The 24,783-nt window shown below is 39.2% G+C and overlaps 1 protein-coding gene across 1 annotated transcript in view; it reads right to left on the bottom strand.

The window, feature by feature from the left end:
- The window catches only part of plekha2 (pleckstrin homology domain containing A2), a 115,693-nt gene that overhangs the window by 45,634 nt on the left and 45,276 nt on the right, over window positions 1-24,783 (bottom strand). The window contains exon 6 of the mRNA XM_051922790.1: window positions 528-662. Within this exon, the coding sequence (XP_051778750.1) occupies window positions 528-662 (135 nt within the window). The remainder of the gene's footprint in view (window positions 1-527; window positions 663-24,783) is intronic.

The following is a 24,783-nucleotide window of genomic DNA, read 5'->3' as shown; positions in this document are numbered from 1 at the left end:
AAAGAATGATCCAGCAGAGGATCATTAAGTTTGTGTAGTTTTGTGAATGTTGCTTTTTCTTTGGATTTACTGTTCTTTTGTGATTTATTTTCTTCTGCCAATGGATCTTACTTTCAGATTGTGTATTGGACTTATTTGCCTCAAGTTGGTTTTTTTGTGCATTTTTTCTTATTTTTCAATTTTTTTCTTAATACTAGAATCGGATTTATAAAGACTCATGTTTGTATGGTCTCTCTCACCCAAGAGAGTTTAATTTATTTAAGAACTTTGATTGTATTTTGATCTGTTAAACCCAGTTCCCTAATTTGGGCCTAAACAGGCCATATCTTATAGGTATTAGTTGGGAGCAGGTTTGTCTTGTGATTCATTTTGGAGGCCTAACAGCCTCATTTGCCATGCCTGAAACTTCTTTCACAACATGGAAAGAATGAAAAACCCAAAAAAAAACATAAACTAGACAAAGGAAAGGAAGAAGGGGAACTTTCTGCAAAACTACTGGTGCTACAATACAGTAGCATCGCACTTACTGGATTAATTGGTGTGTGAACCACCACACCTCCGACAATTTCTGTCTTGTAGGCCACTTGCTGCTTCTTTGGTTGAGATGACACGGCAACTGTTTTCACTTCTGTGCATGCAGGGGTTTGATTTACTTTAGGGACCTGAAAAAGAGCATAGACAACAACATGAAGAGAAGGAAGGGCTGCATGCTTATCCATAACTGATTCTATGTACTTTTTTTGCCCTTCTCCTGAACCCATGTCACCAATACTGTCTTTAGTGTTAGTAGTGAGACATGAGCATTGGGCTGGGAAATATGGCAAAAAAAAAAAACATGATTTTTCAAAAATGACAACAATTTATTTAAATACTTTATCATAACACTTTGAACTATTCTTGGGGAAAACAGCCACATTTTGCAAACTGAAAACACAACTGTATCTTTCCTAGAAATTCAAATATATTTTTATTGTCAATAAGAAAAGATGCAAACTAAGACTTTTCTGTACTTTTTTGTGTAATTTGTTTTTACATTTACAGCTCTTGTTCTTCTTCACTGTGGTCACCACAAGGCCTTTCACATCAGTTACAGGGACCCCCCCTTGAGTTTTCCTTATAACGTTTTTCTTTATTGCAGCCCTCTCTGCTCTTCTCCATATGTTCCTCATACGTCACTTTTTTGATAAATGTTTTCTTAAAAGGAACGTTTAGCTTGCAGAGTACATAAGTCAGCATCTTCCATCTACTATAAATACAGGTAGGGCTGGCCCTAACAATTTTAGGGACCAAAGGCAAGGCTTTGCCATGTGGCCCTGACTAGAAAAAATGTTTTGTGATATTTACATATTTCATCAAGTTAGTCTACCTTTGAAGTATGGCTGAAAAGAAGCTATAAAGCAGATGTCCAAAGAAGGCAACGGCATCTTTTGAGCTTCTGGTTGCATCTACTACCACTAAAATTCTTGAGCTTTTTTGCAGCAGTCTGGCCTACACACCTTTGTGCCCCCTGCCTCCATGTCGACACCGTTGTCATTCTTCATGATTGCTCTCTGCAAAAGGAATATTTAGTTCTTCAAGTCTGTCCAGGGCAAGAGCAGACTAAATTTCTCCTACTGTCACTGTAGCTGGAAGTATCCTTTCAAGTTCTCTTTAATCAGGATGCTTCCTCTAGTATTTTAATTCTTAAAAATTAGTGTCATTTGTTTCTTCATTGCTAACATCAGGTGTACAATCTAAAATAGTGGTAGTTATATTTCGACTGCTTGATGTCACTCACTATAAGCTTAAGTGCCTTGCCACTTTCAATGTGTTCAGTATGTTTGTTCATAAATGCCTTTGAAGCAAACATTGATGATCAGACTCATAGAAGAGGGAATGTGAAAAGCCAACTACTACAGAAAATGCAACAGATTTCACATACTGTATATTGAGGTGGTTAATTATCTTTTTTGTATTATTATTATTTTTTTTTAGATGAGAACAAGTATTAGCAGTCCTAGCCCTGTTTTGTTTATCACATGCAAAGAGTCATCTCTCGTGGGATTTCCAGTTGATTATTTAGTTAAATAATTTGCAGACCAGTACTCTTTTGTGCAGAGTGAGATGCTGCTTTTCTTATGGAATATTCTGTGGTGTAGAGAATCCCTCATGTGGAGGTTCACCTCTGTTATAGCATATCTTTATTTGAAAACAGGCAGTGTCAGATTGGGGAAGAAGTGGTGAACGTGACTGAGAGAATAAAACTGACCAAAAAAAAAACACTAAACATTTACAAGTACCATAAATTTATACCAGCTGTTACAGACTCAAATAAAATGTATGTTTTATTCTAAAATAGTAACAATAAGAGCAGCTCACTATCAAAACCGTAGATTCTAGAGAAGTGCCCAGAATCAAACCGGCAACTACTTGATTATGAGGTCAGCAGTTCTTCCTGCGTGCACCACCCCAAGCAGTCGTGTCAGTGTTGTACCCTAACCTGATTTCTTTTTCTTCAGTTATATTCTTGAAAAAAAAACGCACTTGTTTTGTTATACGTGTACCTTTTCTGAAAGTGTTTATTTGATATTTGGACTTCAGTCTTTACACATTATACACTCTATGTCACAAATTTTGTCATTAGTACTACTAACATGAAAAAAGTTTGTTTTAGGTAATGTGTTCAATATTCCTGGCCTTCATTTCCTGTCATCCTACATTTACATAGATTGTTGTAGACCACGGAACACACATGAAATGCATGTGTTCTAAATGATGATATATTATTTACCCAATACAACTCCAGGCGCCTCACACACAGATAAACAGACTTTAGCTGGAGAGAACATTTTCCTCCTGAGTTAAGCTGCGGCAGTGTATGAGATGGATAGCAGGCTACTTGCTGCTTGTTGCTGATCAACACATTGCAAAAAAAAGACACTAATGGAGAGGTGCAAAAGAAATTTAAGGTGGCCTAGGATTAGAGTTTTTTTGTAGGCTTCAGGGGATTCTAGTGACTTAAACAATCAAGTTAATCACCTTGGTAATCTAACAGAGTTGCAATCTGAGGTCTGACAAGTAGATAACACAAATGAGCATCATGGACCTATTATTTTGCCTGTGATCCATGTGTTAATGTATTTCTTTAATGTCCCCCAAAAAATTACATAAGCAAATACATTAAAATACTGAATAAGCAGTATCCCCTACCGTCCACTAATGTACCTAACAACTCGCTTGTCACAAGATTCCAGCTATTCCCATGTTAATTACTTGTTTTCTATGTCAATTATACTAGTTAGTTAGAGAGTTTCTTTAGTTAACTGCTTAGTCCCATGAATTCAGCATTAGGTATGAAGTGCTCTCCTATCTGAAACTGCTCAGTGACTATTTAATCTATGGTGTGCCGGGGCTTGGATTTGAATCACAGATCTCTGGAGCTGTAAGACTCAAGAATAAACTAATGGGCTATCAAGCCTGTTTATATCGCAGAGCGCACATTCTGCTCTCCAGCATAATCATAAAATAATCCCTTTCAAATGGTCACAGCTAAGATACAAAGTAAAGCTCTAGGAAAATGATGCTTTTAAGTTATTTTTATTTAATTCTGGGTACACTCTCACACACAAAACAATGAAAGAGTCCCCTGGAAACGCACATTGTTTTTGTATAGACTGTCAGTTATCTGTAATTCTATTTAATTGAGCAGGAGTATTTTTGTTGAGCAGGAAAGTCTATCCTCTTGGTTAACTTCAACATTTCACAGGACATGGCCACTATTTTACAACTTTGGGGAAATTCTTTGGTATTGAAGCTCCTTAAATCAGGTAAGGATACCATATTCCAGAAAATCAGATACTAATTAACTAAAATGCATTTACCTCATCTCTATTAGTTACAATGAGAAAAGCGCTTTGCATTTTCTCTTATATGACCTCATATTTTCTCCAAAGTCACAGACCTTTCCCAACATCTTCAGATCAGTTTCAGCCTGCTAGATGCTTCTTAACGACTGCATTTTCTAGAAAAGTTATTTCATTTCCCTCTTGTTTATCCTCCTCAGCTTTTCATCACATATAAGATCCAGATTTAATTAATTTTTTTTAATGAATTAATTTATTTATTTCTATAGTAAACTATGTATATTTATATCTTGCCACAAAGAGGAAGGCTATCTAAAGCAGCTTTCCTACCTTGAATAATTGCACTAAGGCTCAAAAATTAAAAAAATAAAATCTAATTAATAGTAATTAAATTCAAGGGATGGAGTGAACATGGGAGAAATCACCATAGTAAATAAACAGCAGCACAATAAAAAGCCTACAACCTCTCTGAACTTAACTGTGCAAGATATTGATCTCTGACTACCTGGTGAAGCAGCTTTTCCACTTTTCCACCAAAACAGCAACAAGCATTCCCTTTCTCACCTGCCATCTGTCCTTACATAAAGTTATTCTCCAGCAAGTGGGCTTACCTTGAGGACAACATGGGAGGTACATAATACTGGGAGATGTATTGTGTAAATTATTTTCAATGAAGAAAAATTGCGGCCTTCTAACAAGAATAAAACTATTTCTTTCTCAAAGGCAAAAAATGATGTCAGTGGCTTCACACAAAAGCACGTTACACAAGCCATGGCAGCACCAGCTCCACTGTTCACAGGAGGAAATTACTCACTGACCTTGCTGCTAAAATAGAATCAGACAGATAAGATTACTTCATGTCTCAGAGCTCATAGAACGTTACAAGTGCTTTGGCATGAACACTTTTCCAGTAAAGAGTCTGCATAACCAGGCAAATGGGGGTATCTGCTTGGTGCCAGTGTATCCTCATATTTCTCCAATGCCACTGACTTCCACTCTGACAAGTGGCAGAACTAGATACACAGTGACTTCACTTCTTGGGTCAGGTAATAGACAAATGTACACACAGAAGCTGAAGTGGCTGTTCAACTGCACTGAGCACTATAGCAGAAGCTAGTCTTCATTGGGACATCAAGGCTGGTTGTTGGGCACACCTATACATACAACCCCAATTATGAGCAAATATAGAATTGCCAATTAATTTAACAGTTGCATCTTTAGAATCTGTGAAAACCATTAGGGCGGGGGGGTTTGGGGGGGAGTATGTAGCCAAGACTGTGGAGTTGTAAAAGGAGGAGGAGGTTGGAAGCATAGGCTGATAGCGCATTGCTGCACTCGCCACACAATGAACTACCTGGATTGGGACCCAAGTGTAGCACGTGACACCTCAGCACCACACTGGAGCAGTGTGAAGTTTTGTACGGTGGTCTGGTGTGCCAATCCTGCCACCAACTCCCAAGTTTTCCCTGTAGGTTGGAAGCAGTAGTACATGTTTAGTATGACTGTTGCACAATAAAAAATAAATATCAGTCAAAAGAAAGCAGGTAGGTTGAACATCTTAAATAACATAATATTTTTAATATGAAATTTAGAAGCAATTGGTTGTATTGAGTCCTTGGGTTAAACTAGACAATGTAGCATTTTAAAAATTAAAAGATAAATTTTCTTCAACATGCTACAGATTAAACAATATGGTTCATAATTTAGTTTTTCACATTAACTAACATTTTTCCTGAGTTTCAGGAGCCTGAGGCATTTGCATTTAATTGATAAAAAGCAACTCCAGCATCAAGTCAGTTTCTCAGGAAGTCTGCTGACTTGCATAAAACCAGAATCAAAAGCCTGATCAAAGCATGTCACAGCAGGCCTGTTGTCACTGATGCAGCTACAGTATCTTTTCTTGCAAAGACAGTCAATTATGTTTAATTTGGAAGTCTAACAGATGTGCTAATGGTCCTCAAACACTTATTTATATATTCAGGCAACCTTAACTGGAATTGCACACAGAGTTTCTTTGGTTACAGTAGCATACAATCAAATCATTTTTCTGAGACCTCTGTACGTCTCTGCTCAGTAAAAAAATGTAGGTAAAATATGCATTTATAAAATTAAAACAGACTCTTTTAGTCTTGAAAGGTATGTGGGCATTCAATGTGTTGCAACAGAGATACATAAATTTGTATTGCAGGTTTCTTAATACTACCTTATCCTGGCATTCTTAGACACAAGTCAATAAACAGACTTAGATGGGAAGCAAGTCTACCCACACAGCAAACTCACAAATACATCCACACTCAGGTTCTATCGGGACAATTTAGAGGAATCAAATAACCTAACAAGTATGACACTAGGAGGAAATTGGGCAAACCCAAACTTAACAGTCTAATGTGCAGTGAACAAAATAAATCCCCCTTAGATGAAATCATTTCATGTATCTAGGCCCTTTGCTAAAAACGTTGGGCAAGTCTGTAGTTATGATCCCCAAGTGAGACCACCTTCACGCACTACATTTTTATTATTATCAAACCAGATTTAAGACTGGTATATATTTCCTTTCAGATCTATCTGTTATGATAAAAAATGTTGTGAGGATTTTTCAGGTAAGGAAGACAGGTTTTGAGTTATGGTAGTTGTAACAGATGTAACATCTGCATTTGATATGAGAGGACGTGTGCATCAGTGAGGTTTGTGTCACATAGCTTCTCTCTGGCCTCTCACTTTGACACTTAGTGAATCATTTTATGAGGTGCATCTTGTTTGTTGTTTGTAGTTTCAGTTGCATCAACTCTCCAGGGCCAAAAAAAATCTCTAGGAACCTGACTCCTGTGCAGTTTTGACTGTGTGAAAGACAGATGGTGAAGATGCAAGATGAAAGCTATAAACTTACTTCCGTTGTTAAATGAAAATCACTAAGTGTGCGTGGTAAGAGAAGCAGATACAAGCAACCGCCTTTTTTTTTGGTGCTGTCTGACACACGAACACTTGTATAATTCATACCCCCACACCACCAGGTGTTTCTCGTATGAAATGGAATTAATTATTAATTAGAGGTATGAAGGAAATGGCTATGCAGAATGGCCTGGGAGACATTAAAGCATGTGGCAATGCAAGCTCAACAAAGGGCAAAAAATTAACAGTGTACAATTTTTAAGGCCATACGCAAAAAAAAAAAAAAAAAAAGTCGGCAAACAGTAAGACTGGTAGACTAGATTTCACTCTATAAACATGATACAGACTTACAAACTAAAATAACCTGCAACAAAAATGTCTACATCAGCCCAAGTGAACACCATCTGAGGAGTGGGCACATCCTCCTTCCTTTGATGTCAGACTGTACTGGTTCCCAAAGAAAAAATCAATATACAGTAATCCCTCGCTATATCGCGCTTCGCCTTTCGCGGCTTCACTCCATCGCGGATTTTATATGTAAGCATATTTAAATATATATCGCGGATTTTTCGCTGCTTCGCGGGTTTCTGAGGACAATGGGTCTTTTAATTTCTGGTACATGCTTCCTCAGTTGGTTTTGCCCAGTTGATTTCATACAAGGGACGCTATTAGCAGATGGCTGAGAAGCTACCCAACTTACTGTTCTTTCTCTCTCTCTTGCGCTGACTATCTGTGATCCTGACGTAGGGGGGTTGTGAGCAGGGGGGCTGTTTTGCACACCTAGACGATACGGACGCTCGTCTAAAAATGCTGAAAGATTATCTTCCACGTTGCTACCTTCTGTGTGCAGCTTTTAAGTATGCTGCACGGTGCTTCGCATACTTAAAAGCTCAAAGGGGCACGTATTGATTTTTTTATCTGTCTCTCTCTATCTCTCTCTAACTCTCTCTGTCTCTCTCTGCTCCTGACGGAGGGGGTGTGAGCTGCGCCTTCAACAGCTTTGTGCGCGGGTGCTTCGCATACTTACAAGTGCTCCTTTGAAGAGGAAGATATGTTTGCATTCTTTTAATTGTGAGACTGAACTGTCATCTCTGTCTTGTCATGGAGCACAGTTTAAACTTTTGAAAAAGAGACAAATGTTTGTTTGCAGTGTTTTGAATAACGTTCCTGTCTCTCTACAACCTCCTGTGTTTCTGCGCAAATCTGTGACCCCAAGCATGACAATATAAAAATAACCACATAAACATATGGTTTCTACTTCGCCGGATTTTCTTATTTCGCGGGTGGCTCTGGAACGCAACCCCCGCGATGGAGGAGGGGATTACTGTATCACACTATGAAAATTACAGATACAGATATATAGGTGCACTCACTTCCTAATAATCCTTAACTCTTTTAGGGCTAATTTTTTTTTTCTTTCTTTTCTCCCAGGGCATTAATATTTTTCTAAAAATTAACTGTTTTTTAAAAAGAACACAAAGCAATGGTTAACATATCAAATCAACACAAAATACTTACTTTTGACAAATGTTACTGTCTTGCATGTTGTATGAGCCTGCATACTATATGATTTCACATACTATGAGTTCACATATATATCACGTACATGTTACACAGTAAAGTCCTGCAAAGTATGATATCGCTCAAAGCAGCCAATTGCATGCATTGCCACATTGCACTGCTTACAATATGTGTTGCACTGGTGCTTCCTTTTCAATTGTCTGTTGCTGTACTTTCTCACATATATTGTTAGTGTGTACTGTAGAGAGACAAGTCATGCATTTGACATCATGCCATGCCACTGCCACTGCCACCAAGTTTTCCACCCGCATGAAAACCGTATTGTCACGTCTTTTCATCTTCAGCCTGTCTGGCTTCAACTGTGAAGGCATGTGTCTCCTGTTCACCCTCACTGTGCCACAAGCTCCAATTCCCCTGCTCTGTAGCTCCATGAACAATTCTGGGCATGTATAAAAATTGTCCATGTACACAACATAACCGAAATGTTCATAGCCCTGAAGCAGCTCCAGTACAACCTGACTTGTCAAGGGACAGTTCTCTCTTTGAAAGAAATACTTTCCTGTATATGTAATCACATTCAGGCAGAAATCAGTGCTTCTGCCAGTACAAAATCCTTAATGCCATACTTTGTGGGCTTGTCTGGCATATACTAGCAAAAAAAAAGGCGTCCCTTGTATTTTATCATAGATTCATGCACAGACAAATCACGGCCAGGCTGATAAAATTGTTTACATGTATATGTTGGTTCCACAATGTCAAGCAGGGCTGAACTTTATACATGGGCTTATAGCCTGGCTCACGCCTTTGGGATTTGCTTCTGGTTATTACAGAAGTGAATAAAACTTTTCAGGAGCACGTACCCATCATGCAAGCATAAACCTGTCCAAAGCCACCAGGGGACAAAGCACATTTGGACCAATGCTCCCTGAAGTTATATTACTAGTTTAGTCCCATCTCTAATTTGGAATGCCACAAAGCCCTTCATCTCGTCTTTTGTTGTTGGATTCCAGTTGAAAAACGAGAATGCGGTGCAAGCGCAGCCCGCGATTCAAAAAATTGCTCTGCATACCTGTTTGTCTCTTCTGACAGTAGCTGAAAAGCAGCCTCAGGGAAAAACATCCTGAAGTAGTCCCAGCGGCTGGTAATCTGTCGTATCCAACAGCAAGCCATGCTGTCTTTTGAAGTCTGGTAGCCAGTTTGGCTCCCACGGATCAATGTCTGGGTATTCCTCCCACATGAACCTTTCGGTAGGTGCATCAGCTGCATGAATGCGCTCAGCTGGCAGCCAATCAGCTGGGGTGGCATCAGCTGGTGTGTGATCAGCTGATGCCAGTTCCTCACTCTCTTGCTTGATTTCCTGATCACTGTCAACAAAATCAGATTCTGAAAAATCCGAGTCCGACTCAGCGATAATGCGCCTCTAACCCCTCCTGTCCACAAAAGTCGACATCCGCCCTAAAACAGTTAATATACTGTACTAACAGAAACAATACCTATATTTCTTGAATGAATGGTGTCGGCCAAATGAAAAGTGTATGTAAATCCTTGATCTTTGGCAAGCAAGTGACCCAAGGATGCCCTTTAATTGGTTGCTTTCAGGTTTTTTCCAGAGACCTCCACTCTCAGCACACCGGAAACACCCACAATAATTGGTAGCGAATTAGCATTGTTTTTGGCTTTTTTAAACTCATGTGATTGGACAATTGTCAACACACTATTTCATGTTCACATTAATGGTTTAATTGGTTGCTTTCAGGTTTTTCCAGAGACTCCACTCTCAGCACACCGGAAACACCCACAATAATTGGTAGCGAATTAGCATTGTTTTTGGCTTTTTTAAACTCATGTGATTGGACAATTGTCAACACACTATTTCATGTTCACATTTAATGGTTCACAGATGACACCCACCATTTATCGTAACTACAGATGAGCGAACACAACTTTAGGGAGATAGCAACTTCAAGTCAAACTTCAGAAATCAAACAAAATTCGGTTATTTCTTTAATTAAACACCCCATTCAAAAACCATTCACTTGAAGAAAAAAAGAAGATAAATGAGCTTGGACCGGACCAACCTGACTTAAGAATTAAGCAGCATGCAGGTGTTTAAGGGCTTCGTTTATATTTCACTCTCAGAACGCGTACGCACCCCGCATCATGGCTGCCACGTGTTCTCAGCCGTTCATTTGATGCGTCCTCTGAGCAGGTCCTCAGAAATTAACACGACGCGTGCGCGAGTTGCAGTACCAGCAAAAAGTCGGGGGGCACCAGTGAGCTAAAAAGTTGGAATGTGATGTCAGAGTCTCTGTTTACTATCTACATGTGACAGAAAGCCGCTTTGCGGATCCTACGAGATCGGTGTGCGTGCTTCGATGTTTGATAAATGGTTTCGATGTGGTGAAGCAAAATGCCGACATACAGATGTATTCGTGGTGCTTTTATATTCAAGCGTCACATATTTCCGATCGTAATGACACAATACATTTTTAAAAGTCTCACATACCGTCTTCTGTGCCGTCTTTTTTTTTTCTAGGGCTTCCTCTGGTCCTGACAGCAGCAGATCACCAGCAATAGATCGCCACACTGAGCACATTAAATGTATGATATTCCAGACTCTCTGCACATTTAGAAACCTTAGATTTATATTTGATATCACTTTCATGATGAAAAGCATTAAAGTATGTATATTACATTTTACAGATAAATCGGTAATTTCGTATAAATAATGAATACTGTTAATAATTACACACATGGGGGTGACACAGTGGCGGAGCGTTAGCGCTGCTGTCTTGCAGGGAGTCACGTCGCTGATATTCCCTGCCTGGAGTTTACATGGAGTTTCCTGCAGGGTTTCCTCAGTGTGCTCCAGTTTCCTTCCAAAGATATGCAGATTTGGGGATTTGGTGCCGCTAAAATTACACTAGTGTATGCGTGTGCTTGTATTCACCTTGCGATGAGCTGAGGCCTCGTCCAGGGATTCTTTCTCACGTCGTGCCCAATGCTTGCTGGAATGGACACATCCCTGGATTTAATAAATAAACATCCTTTTCAGAGATGTTGCGGTAAGGTGTCATCGTAATTTAATGGGTGTTCTAGGCAATTCACAACACAGAGAAGCTGAATATGTTCTCACCGTGATAATATCTCGCACTGCCACCTGCCAGATTCCTCCAGATTTACGTAAAGTACATGCGCAAGTATAAACACCACAACACTTGCGTAGCAGGAGCGTCCGCTGCAGCATGCATCACGTCGCATGAAGTATAAATCCGGCCTAAGGAGGAACTTACAGGCTGACTTTTTCCCACACAAGCTCTGCAGGTCTGAGGAGGGTAGGTCTACCTGGAGAAGCTGGCATAAAAGCAGATCTACGATCGCCATGTTAGAGCACTTCGAATGTGTCTCCTGGCTGCTAGAGTCCATCTGCCCTGGTGTGTGGTCACCAGCGAGCCTTACAGGGATGGTGGATAATGGACATATAAGTTGCCTCTGAGGCAGAAAAGGACAAACAAAGTGCTCTTTAAGTGCCATGCCTGTGGACACTGATCTCAGAACTCCTTTTTAATAGGCTTCTCCAATAGTCCCAACCCTTTAGGCAGTTGAGCAAGTGAATGAAGTATACTGTATATGTGTCTGTTGTTAGTGAAACAGTGGTGTGCCTTGGGATGATTCTGGTTACAAAATGATCTAGAAAATAGTATGACGCTTAATCGCTTAGTATAATCAGAAACTAATGGATACATTTTTAGGCCTGAAGGAAAGGAGGGTAAAATGTATGCACTAGGAAATATACAGTCATGGCCAAAATTATCGGCACCCCTGGAATTTTCCTTGAAAATGCACCGTTTCTCCCAGAAAATTGTTGCAATTACAAATGTTTTGGTATACACGTTTATTTCCTTTATGTGCATTGGAACAACACAAAAAAAACAGAGAAAAAAAAGCCAAATCTGACATCATTTCACACAGAACTCAAAAACCGGGCTGGACAAAATTATTGGCACCCTCTACTTAATATTTGGTTGCACGCCCTTTGGAAAAAATAACTGAAATCAAGTGCTTCCTATAACCATCAACAAGCTTGTTACACCTCTCGACTGGAATTTCCGACCACCTTTCTTTTGCAAACTGCTCAAGGTTTCTCAGATTTGAAGGGCGCCTTCTCCCAACAGCAATTTTGAGATCTCTCCATAAGTGTTCAATCGGATTTAGATCCAGACTCATTGCTGATCACTTCAGAACTCTCCAGTGCTTTGTTTTCAACCATTTCTGAGTGCTTTTAGAGGTATGTTTGGGGTCATTGTCCTGCTGGAACACCCATGACCTCTGACACAGACCCAGCTTTCTGACACTGGGCCCTACATTGCGCCCCTATATCTTTTGGTAGTCTTCAGATTTCATGATGCCTTGTACACAGTCAAGGCATCTAGTGCCAGAGGCAGCAAAACATCCCCAAAACATCTTAGAACCTCCACCATGTTTGACTGTAGGTACTGTGTTCTTTTCTTCGTAGGCCTCATTCCGTTTTCTGTAAAACAGTAGAATGATGAGCTTTACCAAAAGCTCTACCTTGGTCTCATCTGTCCACAAGACGTTCGCCAGAAGGATTTTGGCTTCCTCAAGTACATTTTGGCAAACTCCAGTCTGGCTTTTTTATGTTTCTGTGTCAGCAGTGGGGTCCTCCTGGCTCTCCTGCCATAGCGTTTCATTTCGTTCAGATGTCGACAGATAGTTCAAGCTGACACTGTTGCACCCTGAGTCTGCAGAACAGCTTGAATATGTTTTGAAGTTGATTGGGGCTGTTTATCCACCATTCGGACTATCCTTCGTTGCAGTCTTTTATCAATTTTTCTCTTCCGTCCACGTCCAGGGAGATTAGCTACAGTGCCATGTGTTGTGAACTTCTTGATTATGTTGCGCACAGTGGACAAAGGAACATGAAGATCTCTGGAGATGGACTTGTATCCTTGAGATTGTTGATATTTTTCCACAATTTTTGTTCTCGAGTCCTCAGACAATTCTCTGCTCTTCTTTCTGTTCTCCATGCTAAGTGTGGCACACTCAGACATACAACAGAAAGGTTGAGTCAACTTTTCCTCCATCTTAACTGGCTTCAGGTTTGATTGCTATATTGCCAGCACCTGTTTCTTGCCACAGATGAGTTCAAACAAGCATCATATGCTTGAAATAAAACGATTTACTCACAATTTTGAAAGGATGCCAATAATTTTGTCCGGCCCATTTTTGGAGTTCTGTGTGACATGATGTCAGATTTGGCTTTTTTTCTCATTTCTTTGTGTTGTTCCAATGCACATAAAGGAAATAAACATGTGTATACCAAAACATTTGTAATTGCAATAATTTTCTGGGAGAAATGGTGCATTTTCTGGGAAAATTCCAGGGGTGCCGATAATTTCGGCCATGACTGTAGGTATTGTGATCATAAAGGCAGAAGAAGATTTAGGTTGGGTGGGTATAGTACAAGACAGGTTGGGGAACAAGTTATGTTTTAAGATGTGGGGGGTCTGTGGATCTTACAATATGAATTTGTGCCTTGGTGAGGTAAACCTAGCAAATTTGCATAACACCGGCTGACTGGCAGCAAGTGTAGAATAAAATTACGGTGGGAATGACTCTGTGGGGGTGGTAAATGATAAACTGGGATGCAAGACTTGAGAAAAATCAGAGGACTATTTATTGTATGATGTTGATTTATGGAGTACACTGGAAATGGCCAAGGACTGTGCATTCTGTTAGCAGAGGCAGAATAAGATCTGGATTGGACTTATGCTATGGATGTATTATAGGACAGACGGAAGCCCACGTTATTGAAAGATTATGGAGGTGGGGATGCGGACATTATGGTGTGGGTTTTGGCAGAATGGGGAAATGAGCAAGTTGGCAGAGCACTGGGCAATTTAAAGACAGGTATAGTATAAAATTTGAGTGGCAGGTGCACCTGTTCCCTTCTATATCTATAGGGAATGTTATGGGAAGAATAAGGGGACGTCCTGCGGTGGGTTGGCACCCTGCCAGGATTGGTTCCCTGCCTTGTGCCCTGTGTTGGCTGGGATTGGCTCCGGCAGACCCCCGTGACCCTGTGTTCGGATTCAGCGGGTTGGAAAATGGATGGATGGATGGAATAAGGGGACTGCGGATGTCACAGAGTGAAGTTTTGGAGCACAGTAAAAATGGGAAAGCTGGCCAAGATGTGAATTGACATTATGATGAGGACCACAAGAGTATGTGGAATGACAAGATAGTTAGATATGAAAGGCACTATATAATAAATAGATGAGAAAGGCACTATTTAATAGATAGATAGATAGATAGATAGATAGATAGATAGATAGATAGATAGATAGATAGATAGATAGATAGATAAGATAGATAGATAGATAGATAGATAGATAGATAGATAGATAGATAGAAACTGAAGTGAGAAACCTGCCAAAATGCAAAGAACCTACAAATGATATCCAATAGTACAGTGAACATTACCTGAATATCCATCTTCTTGAGATGGATTATTCTTGGGTGTAAATAGGATGTCTAGCAGTTTTTCCAGCACTATTAATCTTAGTGCCATAATTCAGGCATTAACTATAGTACTAAAGTGTTCTGTACTCAACTTAAAAATGTCACTGTCAATTACAAGCTAACTTCCACTACTGCCAAACAATTCTGTATACTGAATGTACCTTCATTTTTGTGAGCTGTTTTGGTAAAAGCATCTGCTGAATAATAATAATAATAATAACATTATTATTATTATTATACATCTTGGAGTACTGAGGGCTATTTCTTGGGCTTATTATAGCTAATGTACCAAGTTGGCCTCATCTGACTGAGATCTCCAATGCAGAGTAGAGTGTAAAGAAGCAAGGACAAGAGTCAGCATCTCCAAATTTAAGGTCATAGTACTCTACTAAAAAAGCATGACAACATTCTTCAGGACAGGGGGAAGAGAGCAGTTGTCACAAGTGAGGTTTGTTCATGGGACAGAGTAGAGGGGACAGTTACTCTGACCAACTGTTACAGCAGTAACAGAACTGCTAGTATTATGTTGGATGACAAGAGTAAAGTGTAATCTATATTTATGGACGAAGCCTTCAGTGTATTTATTCAGTTATGTTGCTATCATCATTTAGATGATCAGTAACTAAATAATGAAACTGGTAATACAAGTCTCTATAATCTTCTCAGATCATTTGTTCATTATAAGTTGTATTGACAATAAAAGTAAGAGAAATATAGAAGATGTAAAAAGACTTCATCGGGTAGTGCTGAGAAAACCACCTATAACTGAACACTACCACGATAAATGTGTTGGAAATGGGCTTCCTGAGAACCCCTGGAATCAGCCACCATAAATAACAGGAGAGAAGGTGAAGCTGAGGCAGACTTATAAATAGACATTCTAGTAGTACATAAATTGCCAAAGCAACTTCTGTTGTGTAGAGCCATCATACCCAACCTTACCTTAGTAATACTTGTAACAGGTACATTGGATAGGGAAAATATCCTTATATATAATATGCTACCGCTACCGTGGCTGTTCGTTTGTCTGTCCAGGATTTTAAATCACCTGTAGCTCACAAACCGTTTGACCTACTGACCTGAAATTTGGTACACATATACTACGTGACATCTACTATTCACTTTCGGGCTGATGATTGACCTCCAAGGTTATTCCTCTTTTTGTTGTTATTTTATTTTATTGTACAATCAACTCTCGGCAGTGGGCAGTCAAGAGGTGCATGCGTATGGGCGCCATTCTCATTCCCTACCACCTTCGCCGTTACTTCCCCTCCTCTTCATATCTTAAATCATTCTTGAGGCAGATTGAAGACTTAAGTTAGGTTAGGTTAGGTTTCTTTATTTAGTCATGTTTACACAGGAAAACATGAAATTTGCCTTCTCAGTTGCATCTAATAACAGGTAACAGACAGAATGAAATAAAACAGACAAATAGAAATAAGAAAGGTTAAGGTAAGGCAGTTAGATAAAACATATTTATACCAAAAAAAAAAAAAAGGTAACAGGATATATATCAAAACCATAAACATTATCTCCGATATTTCTTATTGAAAAGTTGTATGGCACTAGGAAGAAAGGAGTTTCTGGAGCGATTTGTGTGGGTTTTTCAAAGCAACTATCCTTCCTGATTTACTGAAGTTTAGTTCTACATGTAATGGATGTCTGTCATCAGTTGAGATGATTTCCAGTTTCTTTAGCATTGCCCTCTGACACACACTAGTCAAATCATCTACATCAGCCCCAATAACTTTAGCTGCATACTTCATAATCTGCTGGAGCTTTTTTGAGTTTTGGTTTGTCAGACTATTAAACCAGGCAATGAAACTGAAAGTGATCACGGACTGGATCATACTATGATAGAAGGACAACATGAGGTCCTTGTCTACTTTAAATAGTTTGAGTTTATGGAGGAGAAATAAGCGCTGGTTGCATTTAGAAAATAATTTTTTTGTATTTGTATTCCAGTTAAGATTGTTATCTAGGTGAGTTCCTAAGTATTTATATTCATTCACTATTTCTACCTCCTCTCCCAGAACTACAATAGGTGAACATACAGATTTCTGTCTCTTAAAATCAAATATCATTTCTTTGGTCTTTTTTACATTCAGAGTGAGAGAGTTTTTATTGCACCAGTTTACCATACAGTCCACTTGATTTAGATAGTGGCTTTCATCCTCCCCAGATATGCATCCTATGATCATGGTGTCATCCGCATACTTAATAATGGAGCAGTGGTCATTGTTCTGTCTCATGTCACTTGTGTACAGAGTAAACAGTAATGGTGATAAGACACACCCCTGTGGACTTCCTGTGTTTGAATGAAGAGCTTTTGAAAAAGTGTCCTGAACTTTAACTGTCTGTGAACGATTTAAAAGAAAATTCTGAATCCATAGTGTGATAAAAGGGTTTACATTCATACTGTTTAATTTCCCAATCAGTATATGAGGCTGTATAGTATTGAACGCTGAAGAAAAATCCAAAAATAGTGCTCTGACATATGAACCAGGCTGATCAAGAAAGGTATAGATTTGATGTAAGATAACAAGCAGAGCATCTTCCACACTTCTGTTTGCACAATAAGCAAATTGATTGTTGTCTTGAAAAGACTTTGTCTCTGTCATTAAAATGTTTTTCACCAAGTGTTCAAAGCATTTCATTGGAATAGATGTAAGTGCCACTGGTCTGTAATCATTTAAACAGCTTGGCCTAGAAACCTTAGATACAGGGGTAATGATTGATTGTTTCCACAGATTTGGTACAATACCACAGGTCAGAGACCAGTTAAAAAGCAAATGAAAAACTGGGGAGATCTGCTTAGAGCAAGACTTTAAGAGCCGACCTGATATGCCGTCTGGTCCCACTGCACTGTTTGTTTTGGCCTTCCGCAAGCCTTTTTCCACTTCAGTTAAACTGAACCCAATCACAGCAGAATACCTGGTGTTTTTAAAAAGCATCTCCTTTATTTCTGTATTTTGGGTGCTGAAATCACTTGTTTCAAATCTGGCATAAAAGTTATTCAGTTCATCAGCTAAAATCTTGTGGTCTTTGTCAGCTGGAAAATCCACATTCATTTTAGGGCCCAGCCCTGTAATTGTTTTTAGTCCCTTCCAGACCTGCTTTGGATTGTTATCATTGAACCACCTCTTGATTTTTTCCCCATACATCTTTTTATTTTGTTTAATTAACCTGTTAATCCTTTGCTGTAAAATTCGCTTATCTTCTAACTTATTTTCTTGATGTGCATGTTGCTTTTGCAATAGTAATGCTTTAACCTCTTTAGTGATCCATGGCTTACTGTTTGGGTACACCTTGACAGATTTTTTTCTTAATGATCATAGACTCACAGAATTGAATATATTCACTGACAGTATAGGTGGCCTCATTCAGTGACTGTGAGGATGTCAGCAGATCCCAATTTGTACTGGAGAAGCATTCCTGCAGTTCCTCTACACTTTCCTTGCACCAGTTTTGTGTTGTTCGTATGGCTGGTTTTTTCTTGTTTCAGTTTCTGTTTGTACTTCGGGAGAAGATGAACAACGATGTGGTCAGACGCACCCAGGGCTGCTCTGAGATGCGATATGTAGGCATTAGGGACATTTCCATAGCACTTGTCCAGAGTTTTGTCCCCTCTAGTGTTAATATTCACATATTGATGATAATTTGGTAATACTGACTCCAGACTGCATAAATTAAAATCACCCATCACAAGCTTAAAAGAACCAGGTGATTTGGTTTTTAGATTATGAGCAGTTTCAAGAGTTGATTCAGCTGCAGCTCCCACATCAGCATGCGGCGGAATGTAAACGACTGTCACAAATAACTGATTAAACTCCCGTGGTAGATAGTATGGGGCGAAGTCCGACGGTGAGTAATTCAATATTTGGCGTGCTTTTTCAGTGATATTCCTGCACCACCTTTTGTTAATGTAAAGGCAGACCCCACCACCCCGTCTGCTTACCAGAAGCTGGATTTCTGTCTTGCCGTACGCAAACAAATCCATCTATTTCGACTGCTGTATCCAAGTCTGTATTCTTAAACCAGGTCTCTGTAAAGCACATCAGACAGCTTTCACGGTACTCGTGGAGATATCGCGCAGATGCTCTCAGCTCGTCCAGTTTATTTCGCAAGGACTGTGCGTTGCTCATGATGATGGTTGGCAAAGGTGTTTTAAAACTTCTCTGTCTCAGACGTACACGTAGTCCACCTCTTTTTCCTCGCTTTCTGGGTTTCAAAGATTTTAATTCGTCCGGTATATTAGTAGTACATGGGGGGTAACTGGTAGCTGGTCTCATAGATAGCAACGCATCCCTGCTGTAAATGAACAGCGCCGGCCACACACCTGGGATTTCCTGCGCAGGTAGTGCGTTAGTGTCCCGTTGGATTCCAAAGGCGATAACGATCAAAAATAAGAAACTTTCGCAAATGTTGTTAAGCATTTTATAGAAATAACTACTTGCAGACTAGTAAAAACAAAAAGAAAACAAAAAGAAAACAATTTTACACGATTTAAGAACAAAAAAAACAAGTACAAAACACGGAGAGATGCACTGAGAGGTCTGCTACAGAGCAGCGACCAGTGCCAGCTTAAGTGAAAAATTCAAGAAAACATACTAATCATTGCAAAACAAACACTGACTTAATCAGTTTTAACGCGAAAAGATGCCGACGAAAGAAGAGAAGAAGTGGGCCACTAGGGTGGAAAAAAGAAGTGTTATCAACCTCTGAGCAAACTAATGCATGAATGCTAAATGTACAGAGAAAGAATAAGAAGATTATAAGTGAACTGTATTCACTGCACGTTATTGTGCAGTGCGCCGTTACTGGTCTTCTACCGGTATATTATAATAACTTTATTATTACTTTGTTTGTTTAGTTCTAGGTCTTACAATAGTTTACTGTTTTGCATTGCATGTTTTTATGTTCTACCAAATTTTGGTTTATGGAGTAGATTTCTCTTTGGTGATCAAAAAATTACATCTATGTAAAGTATATGTCAATTGATCAAAAATGAGCCCCTTTTACAGGACAACAGGACAGTCTGGGAAGATCTTGAAATATAGAAGCATCTACTCTAGATTGATAGGAGCCAGCTCATTATGCTGTGCCTATCCAGTGGGGATATCAAATAGAAATATCCCACTAGAAGTTTATTTGGTGAGAAGGGAGCAGTCCCAAAGGTAATATTGAAAGGAATGCATATTTTAGTTGGACTGGGGTCCCTTCAGGAATTCCTCTATGTAGCATAGACAACTGCAGCCCTACTAAATGTGTTATCACTATAGCTCTCTCCAGAAAAAGTTGCATTGCAAATAAAGTGAGACTAATATTTACTTTAGCCTTTGATCTCAACCTGCATCTCATTAATCCCTGCTGGTCACACCCTGAACCTTCTAGAAGACTACACTGATTTAGATTAATGAGTGCACAAGACAAGAATTCCTTGTATAGAAATGTTAGTTTTATTCATAAAACATTTAAAAGTTTCCAGAATCTTGAACATTTTGATACTGTTATTTTAGTTTTCATATTAAAATTTTGCCTCTTTACCTTTCAGAAAAGCTGTTATGTTACCCTTAGCTAACTCTTCTCTGCAATTTGGACTCCAGTTTGGATGTGACTGAAACACTAGCAACCTCTACACATTATTTTTATGTTTCATTCTCATCTGAGCCTACACTTAAGAATCTTTCAGTTAGGGCTTCGTTTTAAAAATCTATAAATCTACCTCAGGTTGACAGTGTTAAAATGATGGCAATATTCAAATAAGGATGTTTTCCAAAATGACTAAAAGAATCTTAATATCACATGAATTTCCTCTATTGTGGCAAATCTAAATGAGTTTTATGTGAAACACAAAACAACACAACACTGTGAAACACAAAAAAAATTGTTGTGTTTCTGACTGTATAATCAAACAGAAGCAATTAGACTACTAAGACTCTGTAAAATGGCCTCAGTTAAAAAATGAGTATCAAGTCACTGCAGATATAGTAAGAAAAGAATGCAAGTACGAAGATCAATGAGCTTTGACAAACAAGTGATAAAAAAGTGGTAAATTGACACAAAAGAAAATATTGCAAAGAAGTATGAAGTATTCAACAGCCTTGTAACTAAAACAATCAAGCCTATTTTACAAGCTAAAGCCAGCCATGACTATGGTAATTCATGAAAAACTAGACTTGAGAAGGGAGTAGGCATAACACATCACAGTCAGTCTATATCTTCAGAAGTAAGAAAAAAACTTTTAATGAAAACAAACTAAAGTCAAACCTGAGAACAAATGTGTAACAGCCACAAATATGGTTGAAAGTTTTGCACTCAAAAAAAACCTGTGCCAAAAGTGTGATGAAACATCAAAAAAGTGTCTATTGGAGAGTAAATACTGCATGCTAAAGAAGTGATCTGAAACTAGGAAAAGCAGGTTAGCACAAGGCTGTGATTTTTGGAAGTGGGCTAAGCAAAACAGATGAATACCATCACCAGTTATTACTGCATATACTGGGGAATGTCAAACACAGAAATGTTGTCCCCTTATCTATGAAAATGGGAACACAGATTAGATTTATTAGACAGGAACCCTCAAATGTTTACTGAAATCAGTCTTTGATAAAGAAAATAAAGAACCACGTTTAGAGCAGGGAGGTTCTGCTTTTTATTACTCAGACCTTTACATGTTAAAAAAATAAACTATAGTTTAGACCAGAAGTTGTGTTGTGTTGAGCACGGTAGTAGCATAAAGGCTAAATTGTTAATATTAGAAACTCAGCAACATTTAATATCAGTGACAGAAAAGAATAGAAAATGTACACTTATAGCCTGATTTGGGTTTCTATAAACAGACAAAAGGGCAGTTTGTAGCTTTTGAAAGATTCCGTGCTGAGCCAAAAAGTCAGTCAGTCAGTCATTCTCCAACCCGCTATATCCTAACACAGGGTCACGGGGGTCTGCTGGAGACAATCCCAGCCAGCACAGGGCACAATACAGGAACAAACCGCGGGCAAGATGCCAGCCCACCACACAGCCAAAAAGTGTTTATTATTATTTGCTGTTCGAGATTCCTAGTATAGAAGAGTTTAAAGGAGAGGTGAAAAAGGGGACAGTATTTCCCCAATTGACTTTGGTTGGGAATTCTTCTGTCGCATTGTAGATGTTATGAGACATGCCCGGACACCACTAGACTGACACCACATCTTTACCAAAAAGCACACGTTTATTTTTCTTTTTACACAGTCCTGCACAGCACACTGTGCTCCCAGCACCTCTCACCCCTACTCCGGGCTTCTCTTTAAATGTCCGTGGGCCGCCTTTCCTCTCTCCACGGGAGCCTCGTCCTGCTCCCACTCCCGACTCTAGCTCCCCGAGTGTAGGGAGGCGGCCCCTTTTATTCTCACCTGGACGTGCTCCAGGTGCCTGATGACATTCTTCCAGCAGCACTTCCTGGTGTGGCGGAAGTGCTGCCCTTGCACCCAGAAACACTCCGGGCATTCCTGGAAGGCTCCTCATCCATTTTCCCGGGTGTGGTGGAAGTGAAGGCCTCCCAGGCTCTCTGAGGCTCGGGGCGCCCCCTGGCGGTGGCCACGGGCCCCAATAGGCTTGAGCCTCTTGGCTTCTCTCCTGTGGTCCTCTCCCGTGGTCCTCTCCCGATCCAGGGTGGTTGCCCCCTTGTGGCCCGGAGGACAAATACATGGTCCTTCCAGGAATCCCGACTGGGTCTGTCCCCCAGCCGTTTGTGACAATGTAGATGTTATCATCAGTTGGATGCTACTTAATGCCTCAGTAATGCTAACATGCAAACAGATGTACTGCAATATGACCTAAATCTTTTTGAGTATCATGAAAATAATATTTTGCAAATAATTTGGTAGGTTGCTTATTTACCTAGTACATATGCTAATAGCATGAACGTGTCAGCATTTATCAGCAAAAGAAAGAAAAGTAGAAACACAATGTTGGCCCTTCATCACTATTACTAAATGCACAGTAAATCTAGAAGGATGGCTTATATTGCAAAGGGTTTATACTATGTGGGTGGCACAAAGTGAAGAGCTTGCAAATGCTTCCATATTTGCTTATTTCTCATTACTGTATACATCCAGCAGTAAAGTTTCAGGTATAACAGGATAACAGGGTGGTGGTGGAAACTATAAGGCAGTACATATCCTGGATAAGATATCACTAACAGGCTGGCACACCATGCTAAGATGTCCTTGGCCAGGGGAGCACTATAAAAGAAAAATAATCTCTCAGCAGTGTTATTCTGCTGCTGTGGTTTACTCAGAGGATATTATTAATTATAGTATTTTTAGGAGCTCTATGAAAGTAGAACTGACCCAGAAAGTGTGTCCTGGCAGGCTAAAGTAACATCAGATGTACTCCCATGACTTGCCTTATAAGGGCACCACCTCCTCATGCAGATAACCTTAAAGGTGGAAGAGAAAAAGATCCAAAGGCTTTTCTGGGGAAGAGCGACAGGCGACCAGTGTATTGAGGGAGAGGAGGAATGAGGGATAATAAGGAATATTTTAGTGATACACTTGGGTAGATAGCCCATGCAAGAATATGAAAGCCAAGAGTGTTATACAATAGACTTTTGTTACTTTATTTTCATTTGTATCGTGTTAGTTCCCACCGTGCCTTGTATATTTTATGCCAATTATGCAAAACCCTTTGCAAGACATTGCTGATGACTTTTTGGTACAGGGTCAGCGCTAAAGCACCGCCATCTTGTGACACAGATTGCAATAAATAGTATAATGCTAGATGGCTTTCTTTTTACTTCTTGTTATACATTTTGTTTTTGGTGCTTACATGCATAATTTCTGTTTTGACTGCTGCACAAGCTTTAATTTTTGGACAGACGTACAGTGTCACTGATTGCTCATTTCATGCTAATATTATATGTCTATACTGCTGGGGGGCACCTTTGTCAGCCTTTCCCTGTCTCTTGGCACATTTCAATATTAACTTACTGACTGCTGTTTAAAATCCTTGAAGGCAACCACTTCTTGTGTGAACTCGTCTTACAATACACTTATTAAAATAATAAAAATCTCATCCCTGGGGTCATTTATCTAACCGAAAAGCAGGAAAAAATGCAGCATGTGATTTAAATCATATGAAGGGCAGCTGGCAGATCTGAGCATCATGTGAATATGCAAACAAATTATAAACTCCACTGCAGCGCTGGCAAAAATGTAAAATCAAGATGCAGGTTTAAAATTAGAGAGCTCCAGTAATCATTCAGTATATATTAGTTCTCAATGGATGCCACTAAGTAAAGCCCTACCATTACTTCACAAAAAAGAAACAAACATGCTGTAGCTTATATCAGCCTAATTCCAACTAGAATTTCAGGTAGTGACCTAGACTTTATGGTTTAATTACTAGTTATTTTTTGTAATTTTGATTAATTTCATTAGCATTTAAAGAAAAGCCAAGCAAAACTGGCTAACACGGTACAACACCCTAGTACTATTTGCATTTAAGATTACTATTTTTTACAGTTTCTTTAATGACATAATTTCACAGCCATCTTGGAATTTGGTTTCACAACTGCAGCCATTTTATATGATGTAATCACATCAGATCTATTTAGATGGCAGTGTGCTTCACTGGGTTTCCAAGATTTTGGAGAAAAACAAATCAAACACACTGAGGATTGCTAAAGAAAAGTTAAAGTTAGGGAAATATTTCATTAGTTATGATTAGGAGCTAATGCTAGTTAATTTTTTTTAATTTAATTTTTTAATTCTATACTTGTTTTTTGTGATCAATTTTGTTCTCTGAGTTATGTCTTCTAGTCAGACTAATACTGTCTAATTCCAGTCCTTGATGCCAAATTTGAGATTTTATGTTTATGACTGGCCACTATAAAATCTTGGAACAGAGCAAATATAAGTAACCACAAGATGAAAAGGGTTTTTTTCTGAGATCAAGCAGCTGAAAAAAGATCTCAAGGTTCAACAGAAGCAACTAAATAAGCTCACTG

This window comes from Erpetoichthys calabaricus, chromosome 1, assembly GCF_900747795.2.
Source record: "Erpetoichthys calabaricus chromosome 1, fErpCal1.3, whole genome shotgun sequence".
Classification (NCBI taxonomy): domain Eukaryota; kingdom Metazoa; phylum Chordata; class Cladistia; order Polypteriformes; family Polypteridae; genus Erpetoichthys; species Erpetoichthys calabaricus.
This window is presented reverse-complemented; position numbering and strand designations above follow the sequence as displayed.